General features: G+C 34.3%; 1 protein-coding gene across 1 annotated transcript; it reads left to right on the forward strand.

Annotated features, from left to right (window-relative positions):
* The first annotated feature begins 5,625 nt into the window (after positions 1 to 5,625).
* On the forward strand, positions 5,626 to 7,098 carry LOC145069237 (NEP1-interacting protein 2-like). Its single transcript, XM_079016181.1, has 5 exons — positions 5,626 to 5,988; positions 6,089 to 6,273; positions 6,354 to 6,425; positions 6,556 to 6,660; positions 6,890 to 7,098. The coding sequence occupies exons 1-5, from the start codon at positions 5,817 to 5,819 to the stop codon at positions 7,010 to 7,012; spliced, it is 657 nt and encodes a 218-aa protein (XP_078872307.1). The 5' UTR covers positions 5,626 to 5,816; the 3' UTR covers positions 7,013 to 7,098.
* The last annotated feature ends 7,391 nt before the right edge of the window (positions 7,099 to 14,489 follow it).

The raw sequence follows: 14,489 nt of genomic DNA on the forward strand, positions 1-14,489 counted from the left end.
CACATGACCGGGAAGTACTCATATTTTTCGGAGTTGAATAAACGGATAACCGGAAGAGTAAGATTTGGAGATGGCTCGTGTGTTCGAATTGAAGGAAAAGGATCAATTTTGTTCGAAGGAAAAAACGGTGAGCAAAAAGTTATGAAAGATATCTACTATATTCCCTCTCTTCGTAGCAATGTCATAAGTCTTGGCCAAACGACACTATCCGGTTGTGACATTAGAATGCATGGTGATTACTTGACAATGAAAGATCGAAATGGAAGGTTGCTAATGAAGGTTCCACGTAGTGAAAATCGTCTTTATAAAACACGACTTAAAGTTGGAAAACCCCAATATTTGCAAGCAAAGATCGATGACGAGTCTTGGTTATGGCATGCACGACTAGGCCATATCAACTTTGGTGCGGTGAATATGATGCACAAGTTGACTAATGGAGTTCCAATTTTGAAACATCAAGAAGAAGTTTGTGAAATTTGTGTGATAAGCAAACAAAACAAACACACATTCCCGAAGAAAACCAATTATAAGTCTAAAAATATTCTCGAGATGTTACATGGAGATATTTGCGGGCCTATTGATCCTCCCACGATGGCCGGTAACGTTTATATTTTAGTGCTAATTGACGATTTTTCTAGATACATGTGGTCTTTTTTGTTAAAACACAAAAACGACGCGGCAGATGTAATTAAAAAATTCAAAAAGTCCATTGAACATAGGACCGGGAAGGCTATAAAGACGTTCCACACAGATAGAGGGGGAGAGTTTACTTCAAACGATTTTAATCGTTTTTGGAGCGAAGAAGGTGTTGCAAGAATGTTAACGGCTCCGTACTCACCCCAACAAAACGGCATAGTAGAACGACGAAACCGGACGCTAATCGAGATGACACGTTGTCTTATGAAAGCAAAAGAAGTTCCAAATCAGTTTTGGGGAGAAGCCGTTCGACATGCAACCTATATTATAAATCGTACCCCTACGAGAGCGTTAGTAGGAGTCACGCCTTACGAAAAACTCTATGGTCAAAAACCGAATCTTGAAGATCTAAAGGTGTTCGGATGCGTTGCGTATGAAAGGATTGTTTCGAAACATCTAAAGAAACTTGACGATAGATCGAGACCATTGGTTTATTTCGGAACGGAACCGGGTTCGGGAGGTGCTCGTTTATTTAACCCATATGAAAATAAAATTATTATAAGCAGCAATGTAACTTATGATGAAAAGTTGTCATGGCAATGGAAAAAGGAAATTGAAAAAGGTACGAGAACAATAGCAGCGGAAAAGGAAAATGATTCTGGAACATTCAAAATTGCTTGGGCCACTTTGATAAATCAGCCACATAATGGGACTCACCAGCCCAATACCAATGCCACCCCATCTCCGCAACATTTAAATGAAAGCCCATCAGTAGCGCCGAGCCCAGCAGCCCCGAGCCCAACAGTGGACAGCGCAATCTCGACAGAACCTGATACGGACAACAGCGACCACGAGTCCGACGGCAATAACGAGTTCGCGAATAACCCGGTACGTCGTTCTAATCGTGTTTCCGTTTTGCCAGTTCACCTCAATGATTATGAGCTTAACATGAATGAATTAATGTTATCGTTTGACGAGGAACCAAGTACTTTAAAAGAAGCCATTGTGAAACCCGAATGGCTTAAGGCAATGAAAGACGAGATCGAGTCAATTGAAAGGAATAAAACTTGGGAGTTGGTGTCTCTTCCCAAGAATGTTAAACCCATCGGATTAAAGTGGGTATATAAAATCAAAAGAAATGCGGACGGATCTATTTCTAGGTACAAAGCGCGACTCGTAGCAAAAGGCTATGTACAAGAACACGAGATTGATTTTGATGAAGTTTTCGCACCAGTAGCCCGACTCGAGACGATTCGTTTATTGATCGCTCTCGCGGCCGGGAAGGGATGGAAAATTTATCACTTGGATGTAAAGACGGCCTTCTTGCATGGTGAATTAAAAGAAGAAGTGTACGTACAACAACCCGAAGGTTTTGAGAAAAAAGGAGAAGAAGAAAAAGTTTACAAGTTAGCAAAAGCGTTATATGGCCTAAGACAAGCACCAAGGGCGTGGAACATTAAACTTGATGGCATCTTACGAGGAATGGGTTTTAAACGATGTTTGCAAGAAACGACGGTTTATAAAAAGGCTTCAAAAGGAGAATATATCATTGTGGCAGTGTACGTAGATGACTTATTCGTAACGGGAACGTGTCATGAAATAACAAGCCAATTCAAAAACATGATGTCGTCAAAGTTTGAAATGTCAGATCTTGGCTTGTTGACTTATTACTTGGGCATTGAGGTTTCTCAAGAAAAGGGTTGTGTTACTATAAAGCAAGAGGGATATGCAATGAAAATTTTAAAAGAAGCCGGGATGGAAGAATGCAATGCCACTCAATGTCCAATGGAACCGGGACTAAAATTATCAAAAGCCGAGAATGAACCAGAAGTTGAAGCCACTAATTACAGAAGGATAGTTGGATGCTTACGCTACCTCCTTCACACTCGTCCAGATTTATCTTACTCGGTCGGGGTAGTAAGTCGTTATATGCAAAGTCCAAGAGAATCTCATGCGCGCGCGATCAAGCAAATTCTTCGTTACCTTCGTGGTACAATTTCGCTTGGAATTAAATATGAAAAGTGTGACGAGTTGAAACTTTTGGGTTATAGTGATAGTAGTCATAATGTAGACATGGATGATGGTCGGAGTACTACTGGTCACATTTTCTTTCTTGGTAAATCCCCTATTACGTGGTGCTCGCAAAAGCAAGAAACCGTTGCTTTATCTTCGTGTGAAGCCGAGTTCATGGCAGCTACTTCAGCAGCATGCCAAGCAATTTGGCTAAGGGAGTTGCTCGCGGAGGTGACCGGATTAGAGAAACAAAAGGTGTTGATTCGTATAGACAACAAGTCGGCGATCGCGTTGTCTAAAAATCCGGTGTTTCACGGGAGGAGCAAACATATTCACACTTGTTTCCACTTCATTCGGGAGCATGTGGAAAACGAGCAAGTAGAAGTCGAACACGTGGCGGGAAAAGAACAAGTAGCGGATCCCCTAACAAAAGCCTTAGCGCGAGTAAGGTTCGGTGAAATGAGATCGTTACTCGGTGTGTGCGAGTTGCCGTCTCAACCATTCAGGGGGTGATTGTTGGTCGAATGGGTTGAGACCATGGGCTTAATGTCGTGGGTCGACCCATTGGTGTTTTGGAGTGCTGTCCAAGATACGCGTTATATGGAAAGTTTCCTAATTCTTTGTTTAGGAATTGTAATCCAATATGAATTCTAGATCTATATATGTATGCGTTGATCATGTATAGAGGTAGGTCAATTGTTAGAGTTTTTGTGATACTGAATTTCTCTAATACAATCAAAGTGTTAGTTTGGTTGATATAATTCTTTAATTGGTATCAGAGCCACAACCTCTTGCTCCCGATCAATTGATAACCAAACTAATTCTTTATTGGCCCGTTCTTTGAACTACAAACTTGGTGGGTGAATAAACCATTTTGTTTTGTATTGAATTTTAAGAAGTTAATATTAAGGTTGATTTGTAGAGTTTTAACCATTCTTTCTATTTTAAAGTTGGATATTTCATACCATGTTATGACACTTACTAAGCAATATATAACAGTTATTCAAAAAATTTACAACAAAAACGGTGATAATAAGACTTTCAACACGATCTAGTGAATTGTTTCGATGTTGATATTCATCAAAGGATGCTGGAAACTCTTCTTTCAAAACAAAAGACTATTATATAAATAGTCCTTAATCCGTAAGTTTTTCAAAAAGTGCAAGTTCAATTTTTAATTATTTTTTTTCTCGATGAAGATGTACTTGTGGTTTCAATTTCTTGTATTTTTTGGATCCATATAAAATCATTTTTATGTCCTTTACATTCCATTGTTTTGTTGAATTGCATCTCCAAAATACTTCAATTTTATAGGTGTAGAAAAACATTAAAACATTCCATCATTTAGAAAGACAAAAGATGTATCAATACAACGAGATATCTTGGAGTAACAAAAAAAGAAGTCTCATAAAAGATTCCTTTTCTCTTATTCCATTGAGAACTCAAAATTTATATATATTTTTTGAATAAAACTCCCTACAAAGTATTATCAACTTTTTTATATAACTTAGAATCACAAACTACAAGCATAACTTAGTATTCTAACAAATCGCATCGAATGGTATAGTTTGTAGTTTTAGGTTTCATGAAAAGTTAATGACATTTGGTTGAAGGTGGTCTTCGTAGCATGAAGAGGAGTCTCGTAGTGAGAGATGCATTTTTATCGCCTATCCACAAAAGTCTTTTGGATACTTGTTCTACGGACCTAGTGAAAACGTGATTTTCGTAGCATGAAGAGGAGTTTTTCACAAGAGAGAGCTCATATGCAAAGAAGACAATAAGAGTGTAATTGATCTTGAAGATATTCAAGAGTCAAACGATAAAGGAACCTCGAACACTAGCGTTCAACTTGAGGAAAAAATTCCTGTTGAACCAGTTGACGAGTCATTACCTCTTAGACGTTCCAATAGAGTTAGAATGACACCAGAGTTTTATGATTTCCATATTACTACAGATGATGATACGTTTATCTGTGATAATACACTGATAAATTTAGATGAGCCTTCTAACTACAAGGAAGTCATGGTGGGCTCTAAGTCTGTCAAGTGGAAAGAGACAATGGACAACAAGATCAAGTCCATATATGGCAATCAAGTTTGGAATTTGGTTGACAATGTACCAGGTCGTAAGACACTTGAATGCAAATTATTTTTTAAATTTATCATTATATCAATTCCTTTTGGTTCATAAAAACTTAAAATTGGACTCGAACTCTTTGTATATCTCTATCCCTGCTCCCCCCCCCCCCCCCCCCCCCCCCCTTAAATTTAATTTGTTTTCTCTTCATAAAGTATTTATTTCTTTTTCCATTACTCTCAAACTTAGGATACAAAAATACAATATACTGTCCGTTTATCGTATTTTTTTTTCTTTGCCCTTTTCTTTTATTTGGGTGAGAGTGGGTTTAGTTTGGATGATGTACCTTTAATTCAATATTATATAAATTAAAGTAAAACAAAGAAAAAAATATAAAATATAATAGTAAAGTGTATCAGAGTAACTTCATATTGAAATTGAAACTATACATATCATCTTCATCAGGATTAAACTTAGGGACTAAACCTACTGACTTATTCTAAAACACGGAAGACCATTTATGTAATTTTGCTCAAATGAAATGAAGAACAAGTTACCGCTAAGATATACACAACAAATATTCACAAAACTTACAGCATAAAGTGACAGACAAATGGAGACTTTCAAACTTGTTTTTCACGTCGACATCTTCATATGCAAAAAAAAAAAACTTTAAATATGTGGGGCCACAAAAATTAATTTCCAAATTCAATGTTTAGTTCAAATATAATAGTATATAACCTTTTGAGAACAAGATCGTCTTTTGCCAAAATCTCAAAAAGTTGGGCTATTTGGTTATATAAATATTTTTGGAATGTGGTAATTTTGGTGATTATCCATCTACTCATCCTTTGTTATATAAAGATTTTATTCTCCGAAATTTGGAAAACACAGGGTTTGAATAAAGTAGTTCCCAAAATTCTGAGAATATTCAACTTTGACCATAAGTCCATAACGTGAAGTTTCTTGCTTTCTTCCTTCCAACTTCCAAGACATATCCCATTCTTTTTTTCCATATAAACACAAAAATTCAATTTCAAGCAATCATTTTACGATCAAAATTCAAAACCCTTTTACAGAAATTAATAGCTATGATCATCATCACGTGGTTGCCCTCCATCAAACTCACCATAGTTTCTTCTTCGTTGTTAAAAACTCCGTTAATTCATTATGGTGACAAGATGAAAGAGCTTTTCACCTCCATGTTTTCTCTAATTTTCTTCCATGCACTCCTTCTCATCTTCGTCTTCCACTTTGGTGTAGGTCAGTGATCAGTCTCCATAATATAGATACACTTCTGTAATGATAGTGGTTTTAATTACATTTTTAACCCTATTGTCGATCATATGCTTTGTGAGTGTAGCTGGAGGTATAATTGGAGCAGTTGTAGGCGCATTGATCGGGTTTAAGGACAAAACGAACCTCTTACAAGATGTGATCATGGGTGCAACATCAGGGGCAGCTTTGTCACAGAAAATTACTACGGCTACCTTTCAACAGCTTTTGTATTCTGATCATGATGATGAACATGGCTGCTTTCTTCACCTGGTAAATTTTGCCTTTTTTTATTTTTTTTAAACCTTTTTACAAAAACATTTCACTCAGTAATTATAATATTATCGATGTAGGTTGATATTGTAGCAAGTGCTTTGGAATCAAAACTTCTTCGAGATGAAGATCATATATTCCTAATTAACAAGGTATGCAGTCAATGATTGAAATCAATGGAAGAAAGAAAATTAAATATCTAAGATACGTGAATATGGATGCATTTAAGGCATACATTCAATCATTGACTATTTGAAATTCAATTTGGTGTGGTGTGACCAGGTTGCAAGTTGTGAGAAACTCATTAAGCTTCCAAAGATTGAAATAACAAAAGATGACGTCTTTGATGCTTTTGGAAATACAACTTGTTGCTCAATTTGCCTTCAAGTAAGTTGCATTGATTTAAATAAGATTAATGTCAATTTTGTTAATTAGTTGATCATCAATGTATCCTGTGTTTGATAAGGTACATATATATATATATATATATATATATATATATATATATATATATATATATATATATATATATATATATATATATATATTGTAATCTTTTTTAATAATGAATCTTGCATGTTAATAACAAAATGGCATTTAATCTTGATTGAAACAGGATTTTGAGGTTGCGGATGCAGCTGGAATGTTTCCACAGTGTGAGCACAAGTTTCATCCGGAATGCATATCACAATGGCTTCTTAACCACAATACATGCCCAGTATGTAGAAGAAGCATATAATCACTACGTAGAAACATGATACATTCAAATTTATTCTTTTGTAATTATTTGAATTTGAATTAATATATCATATATTCTTTCTTAAATACTTGTGTTTGGTTCAATTAAGACGCAGCGTGTGGGTACATTTATATATACTCAGAAGCATTAAATTTAACAACTGCATCACGAGTGGATAAATAATCACTTTGCAAAACAATAACTACATACCAAAAGGCTTATAGCATAGTGTTATCATGGTGTAACAAAAATGTGTCCTTTTCTCTAAATGGTAGAGATTTCAACTCTAATGGTGGATAAAATATCTAGCTTTATGAATAAAATTAGTGGGTGTCTAGTCAGCCGTTCTAAATAAAAATAAAGAAATTACATTTTGATAAGTTAAAAAAATAAAATAAAAAGAAAGAAACTACATTTGATAAATTAAAAAAAAGTAAATAAATAGGTTGAGGTAGTTTAACAAATGATGTGGAATAGCGTGGCGTCTTGGACATGGCGATATGCAATTGAAAGAAACCACGCCATGATATTTGAGTTTTTGTTTTGGTAAAGGTGACGTGCCTTATCTTCTTTTTAGCTTTTATATACTTGATAGATTTCCTTCCTTCGTGTGTTTGCTTGTACAACCCATAAAAGCTGACTCAAAGAACTTGTAGGTATACACTAATCAAAGAAACATAAAGAAACGCAAGAAACGGGTACTTATATTTATGTTATTAAAAAAACTTATATTTTACGATTCTTACTTTTTAAACCTAAATTTTATATTTATTTAAGAAAAAAACTTTTATAGTTTTTTTAATTTTTTTCAATTTGACTCTTTTAGCAGGTTTACTGGTAATTTTCTAATTTTATAAATATATTTTTTTTCAAAAAATTTTTTAATTTTTTTTCGAAAAGTTAGTTTGGGGAAACTTTCTTAGGTATCAAGTTTGCATCTTGTCTTGTATATGTTTAAATCTCTTCATAATTAGTTTGTTGTGTTTTTGGTTGCTTTTTGGGTTAATAGATGAGTTAAGTCGTTTTAGAGTTTGTTCTTTTAGGTCTGAGTTTGTTTTGGTGTCCTTAAGCATAAAGGTGCAAGCTTTATAAGAGTTTTGGTATCATGCATGCATTAAGTCAATTATTAAGTCATTTGTAAGCTTAAAAGCTTCATTTAGATATGCATGAATGTAAAGTTGACAAATTTACGTGGTTTTCTAGCTCAAGGAAGTTAGATCTATGTTTTTGGACTATGTCTTTATGGATTAAGTGCTTATTGGTTAATCCCTTGCACTATTAAGCTTATGGATTGAGTTTTAAACCTTTTTGGATAGTCCCAATGGACAAAGTTGGAAACTTTATCCCTATGGACCACATGAGAGGCTAGATATGAGCTTTGGAGCTCTTGGTATTGGAGAAAATCATCTTCTTTACGACTACTAAGGTTTGAACGAAAATCATCTTCTTAGTCATCACCGAAACAAAGGTAATGGCATACTCGAACAAAAACGGAATCAATTTTTAACTTCTTGCTAACCTTGTGACTTTCCCTGATCCAAGTGTGAGTCGTATGCTTCTAGTAGTATAGGCCTCTACTACTATTCACACCTACTCATACTCGTTCCAAGTATTATCTCGCAGTTTTCTAAGTCACCATTCAAAAGTTTTCATAAAGCAACTTTTCACACCTGAGTGTATTCAAACAAGTACATACAACAATTTCTCCTAGAATCAACTAGGGATTTCACGATTCTATCAAACATATCTTGGATTTCTTAAATTCACATTCTAGAATTCCTTTTACGCATATGCTCGATTTAGCATATCCTAATACTTTTCCTAGGTCGATAGGAATTTTACTTCCAAATTCTTCATACAAATTCTTTCTCGGGTAGTGTCTACTCTGTAAGACACACTATACCAAAATTTTTTCTAGAAGTGTGGAGATAAACGATTTCCAACTACCTGCATCATCTTCTATCACATGCAAGTCATTATGCATATTTGTTCATTTCATTATCCTTCCATGACATCGTCATTCCTGTATACTAGTAAGTCTTCTTCTCATGAGCGTATCTTTTAAGTCTACTTTATAGGAGTCTATCTAAGGAAGTCCACATTATAGCTGCATCTCAGCATGTTCTACTAGCTTTAGCTTGGTTCTTTGTCATTCCTGACTACAACATTTCTTCTCATACAATACTATGGGTGTATTGCTTCTTCAACTAAGCATTCTACCTTACTTAGACAAGTAAGTTACTTAGCCTTTTACCATTAAATGAATTAATTCACAATCCTAATCATGTATGTTAAATTCGGATTAACACACAATGGAACTTCCATAAGGATGTGATAGAAGTTAATCGTCACTCAATATTATTAAATACTAAGTCTGAACATCCTGTATAGGGTTACTACTTAAACTACATACTACATCAAAATGTTTAGGCAAATTCTTGGCCTATTAAGTCTGAAAACTTCATTAGCCTTTCCTTTGATCTTCATTTAATTCTTCTAAATCTTGCACAACATCAATTACGATACTGCCGAAGTATTGATCACCATCTTCGGTTCTTCTGATTCTATAAACAATCACTGCTTCAATCTGGACAGCGGTGGAACAACTTCATAGATTGCACCAACACATTTATCTCGCCCAAATGTGTTTCAAACGCACATAATTCTTCCAAAGATGTTATTATTTCATCAAACATACTTTAAATGTACAATACCATTCTATAGGTATTAATACACTATTTACGATGACACTTCATAAATATTATTTTACGATATCCCTTGATCATTTATCTATAAAATTATCGATGTCAACTATCATAAGTCTCTTTATCACTTCGAAAAGTTTCTTAGAATCTGGAATAATTAAAATTTCTTCTTCCAGACCAAGGTCGGCAACAAACCTTAAACTTTCTCAAGTAATAGCAATATAAGCAAGCAACCTAAGGCATGCTATATTCATTTATCATTTAGCACATATTAGAATATAAGACATATCTCCTATAATATTCTAGTGCTTGTGTCCATTTAGGTATTTAACTTAAAATATACTAGATACACGTCGTGTCATCATCTCTTAGCAATCCATGTTTAACTCTAGAAATTTTCAAAATTCCTAGTTCACTTAAACTAATTCTCTAAAAATTTTGAAGTATCTTAATATTTTAGAATACTAGGGTTTATCACTACCCAATACCCCACTTAAATCTTTCCTATGGTTTGTATCCATATACTTACAATGAATCCATTCATATATTGAACTTCCAACGGTTTAAGTCTAAATACCAATCCATTGTATTTAGTTCACTTAAACTACTGCTCTGATACCATGATTGAAAGACCCCAAACTTTCATAATAAATACATTGTTATTACTCCAAGCTACTCCAAAACATGATACATGCATATTTATAAACAATATTTTACATTGATAGTTTGATTACAAAAGACTGGATACAAACCGACTAAGTTTTAATATATTACATAACTACCCAAGATATTAAAGCTTTTATACAAACGTAAACCCAAGTACAAAAGTAATATTATAAACTATTCCAAATCTTGCAACAGTATATGACGTTTAGTGAGTTCAATATAGATACAATATAACGTTATGCCATATATATATATACTCCAATATGGCAGAACCAAAGAGGAACAAGGAACAACAAAGGCATATGTGAATCATACGACAAGCTTTCCATATCAATCGATGATTTGATTCAATAATATATATTCAATGAGACATAACAATTTCAACTACTTGATATACATCAGTAACACTTCGGACCAAATGGCACAAAAGACATACAATTTTGGATTATCATTCTGCTAGAATATACAGGCTTTCAGCCCTACATAGCCTTATGCCAATACTATAAGTGATACGAGTCATGCTCTACATGGCTAAAGGCACAAAGCCAATACCATAAGTGATACGAGACATGCTCTACCTGGCCAAAGACATAAATCTGATACTAGAATAATACGAGACATGATCTACATGGCCAAAGGCTCAAAGCCAATACCAGAAGTGATACGAGACATGCTCTACATGATCAAAGATATAAAAATCAAGATAACACAGGAAGGCACATAGCACATATAACACATAACATACAATTGTTCCTATATATTGAACTCACTGTGAAATAACCGAAGGAATAAATGATAATTTGGGCAGCACTTCGGCTCTAAATATGACTTTCTGTGACGAAACTGGGGATTTTAGTTGAAAACCAGGCCTTATTCGGGCAGAGTTTCGACTTGAAAATATGATTTTCTCGGGAACTTCAGAGCGTCGGGACTTGCTTCGGGTGTCGGGGATGATACCGAGGCTTCCGGGGGGGGGGGGGAGGGTTAAAAGTAGGCTAAAAGAGAGTATAAAGTTAGAGAGGAATGAAAAGTATCAACCATTTCCGAAGGGCTTCGCTTTCTATTTATAGGCTGAATTTCGAGGTTCACGACGTGAATCATGCTTGTTCACGTCGTGAGTTTGATCCCAATCATCCCCTAAGGCTTTCCGTGTGTCTTCTAGGCTTGAGAGGTATCATTCAAGTAGTTCACGTCGTGAATTTCTATGATTCACGTCGTGAATGCAGTCAGGTCTCGAAGTTTGTGCTCCGAACTTCAAAAAGCCATATCTTTCGCATACGAGCTCCATTTTTGACGTTCTTTATATCCACGCATAGGTGAAATTACATTCTACAACTTTCGTTTAGACTCCGTTGGCTAATTTTGACTTTATTTTTAATATTATATATTTAACGGGCCGAGATAGGAAAAGTTCGTTAAAATTCATAATTTCTTCATCCGACGTCCGTTTTTGTCTGTCTTTTTACCGTTATACTACTATTGACGATACCTTCGATTCTCGTTTAGGTTGCGTCGGCTAAATATCGCTCGATCTTTATTTCGAGTTTTTATCTGTCTACTGCTATTCTAAAACTTAGAAAAATCATAACTTACTCATATGAATTCAGATTATGACGTTCTTTTTATGAAAGGTCTCAGTTTAACGAATACTAAAACTTTCATTTAAATCATATAGGCTAAAAAGTATATTATCAAAAACTCACTTTTTACGTCATATGGCGTCATGCCGGTTCTGTCGCGAAACTTCAGTAAGTCATAACTTCTTCGTTTACTCGGATTTCGATGATGTTTTCGCCTAAATGTTTCTAACGAGATTCTTTACAACTTTTAGTAATATAATTTTACTTATTTTCAATTTTATATTTTCGTTAGTTTCAATAGTTAACTTTTGATTGGAATCTCATAAGACTTCCAACACATTTTGAATGATTCTAAACATAGTTTTACTTCAATTCTAGTAAAAACTATCTGTTAGAACTCAACGCTCAAATTCATATAATGTTTCATTATATTATTCACTTTTAAAATTTCATAACACGATAACCGAACGTGTATGTTACACTCACCACCCCAACTAACAAGACCAAGAAGAATATGGGACCAAACTAAAGATCTAGCAACTTAACAACATAAATGTGGAGTCTTGGACACTTAACAAAGGTCCAAGAGTGTACTAAGATGATAAATAGGAGCTTGATTTATGGATTTTGGTTCACTACTTCTTCCTTCTTCTTACAAGATCTTCCAAAAGAACCAAAATGAGCTTCCACAATGGAGGAAAAGAATTAGGGTTTCATTAGGGCTTAGGAGGTTGTTGGAGGCTGAAGATGAACAAACCTTAGCCTCATCATTCCTTTAAATAGGTCTCAAACCTCGTAGATTAGGGTTTGGTCCAAAACGTTCGCCATGCCATAGCCACCTACTGCCATGACGTGGCACCCATTTAAGATGTGCGAGTCCAAACTACTTTGCCACGTCGTGGTGATGCCATCACCAAGTCGTGGCCATCCAGATTTTAAACTTAAACAATTAAAATTCATACCTCGGGATTCAGATATTACATAATAACCGACACAAATAAATGTGCATATAAAATAACAAAACCCATTATAAACGAGGACATTTGGCCACCATTTTCGGCCGTCACACAACTTGTCACTTTTTTTGATGTAAAACCGATGTTAATATGTAAAGTTTGATTTGCAATGGTGAATCGTTTTTAGTACAATGTCATGGAAACAATCATGTGAATTCCTTTATGACCTTTAGTGATGAGAAATATAAAAACTAACACCACCCTATTTTCAAAAACCAACGTCAAAAACTAGTTTTATACTAGTGCGTCCAGGACATATCTGGAATTAATGAATAGTTTATGAGTGTAGATTAAAGGGTGTTTGTGTCGCCGTTGTAAAAAAATGATTTTATAAATTTCTGGGAAATATACGAAATAGGTTAGGGTCTCAAGAGTGTTGAATGTCTATGCTCCTGACGATTGTGCAACAATAAACCAACGTGGAGTACTGGTAAGTAGGATGCTATAAAAACTCTTTTCCTAAAATAGAATGCTATAAAATGTTTTTCATAAAGTTGGATGTTTTTAAAAACAACTGTCATAAATTATAATTATTTTTATAAATTTTAATGTTATAAAAAAAACTAATTAAAGTAGGATGCTATAAAAAACCTTTGGTTGGTGGCAATAGATGCCCAATACAATCTTCGCTTGGTGGTGTACTTTTTGTAGCAAACCACGACATTTGAATATGTTGTTGATCCTCTGTGGTGTACTTCATCCCTCCATGAGCAGTGACTTCTCTTTTTTATGTCTGATGTGTGATCTTTGGCCTCTTATTGTAATAACTTTGTTTATTAGGTCAAAACACAAAAAAGTGGACTCTTCAATGGTTAAATGTTACAGGCATATGTATAAACATTTCTTTGTGTGCTAAATGCCGGTTGAATGCAACACAACAGTATACTTTCGTTTATTTGTCTAACGTAGCATGTTACTTTCATCTTTGTTTATATTCCCAGTTTAAAACTTGTACTCAATTTTAATTTTGAGATTTGTATACTGGTAGCACATTTTGAGTAATGGGTATTCTCATGTAGATTTTTTTTAATGTGGATGATGGAATATAAACATCATGATTGATTAGTGTTTTGATAATGTTTAAAGTAATTATGTTTAATTAAAAATTAAGGGTGACCATGGTTTGGTTTGGTTCGATTTTTCCGCTAAAATCAAAACCGAATCAAAAAGTTCGGTTAGTTATTTTGGAAAAACCAAACCATCATTTTTTTTCGGTTGTATATTTCGTTTTTTTTTTTGGTTTTTCAATTAATAAATTATTAGACTCGGCTCATTGGATTTTAAAAGCTCATACTTATTTAATATATACTCTAATATAAATCTCATCCATTTAAACAAAATAGAAATTAATGTAAAATAAAAAAAGATGATGTCTATATATGTGTTCTCATTTATAAATAATCAACGTGGGTTGGTTGAGTTAATTATTTTCCTTCATTTTATAGTATCAAAAAAATCTTCATTTTTGAATCTTACAATCCATATGAGTTGTATGTAATTTGAATCTTTT

The sequence above is a fragment of the Lactuca serriola genome, chromosome 8 (genome assembly GCF_051521515.1).
Source record: "Lactuca serriola cultivar US96UC23 chromosome 8, Lser_US96UC23_V15, whole genome shotgun sequence".
Taxonomy (NCBI): domain Eukaryota; kingdom Viridiplantae; phylum Streptophyta; class Magnoliopsida; order Asterales; family Asteraceae; genus Lactuca; species Lactuca serriola.

Coding starts and splice junctions, on each gene's coding strand:
- LOC145069237 (XM_079016181.1), top strand. CDS start 5,817: ATGATCATCATCACGTGGTTGCCCTCCATCAAACTCACCATAGTTTCT. Junction 5,989..6,088: donor CGTCTTCCACTTTGGTGTAG/GTCAGTGATCAG, acceptor TTGTGAGTGTAG/CTGGAGGTATAATTGGAGCA. Junction 6,274..6,353: donor ATGGCTGCTTTCTTCACCTG/GTAAATTTTGCC, acceptor TTATCGATGTAG/GTTGATATTGTAGCAAGTGC.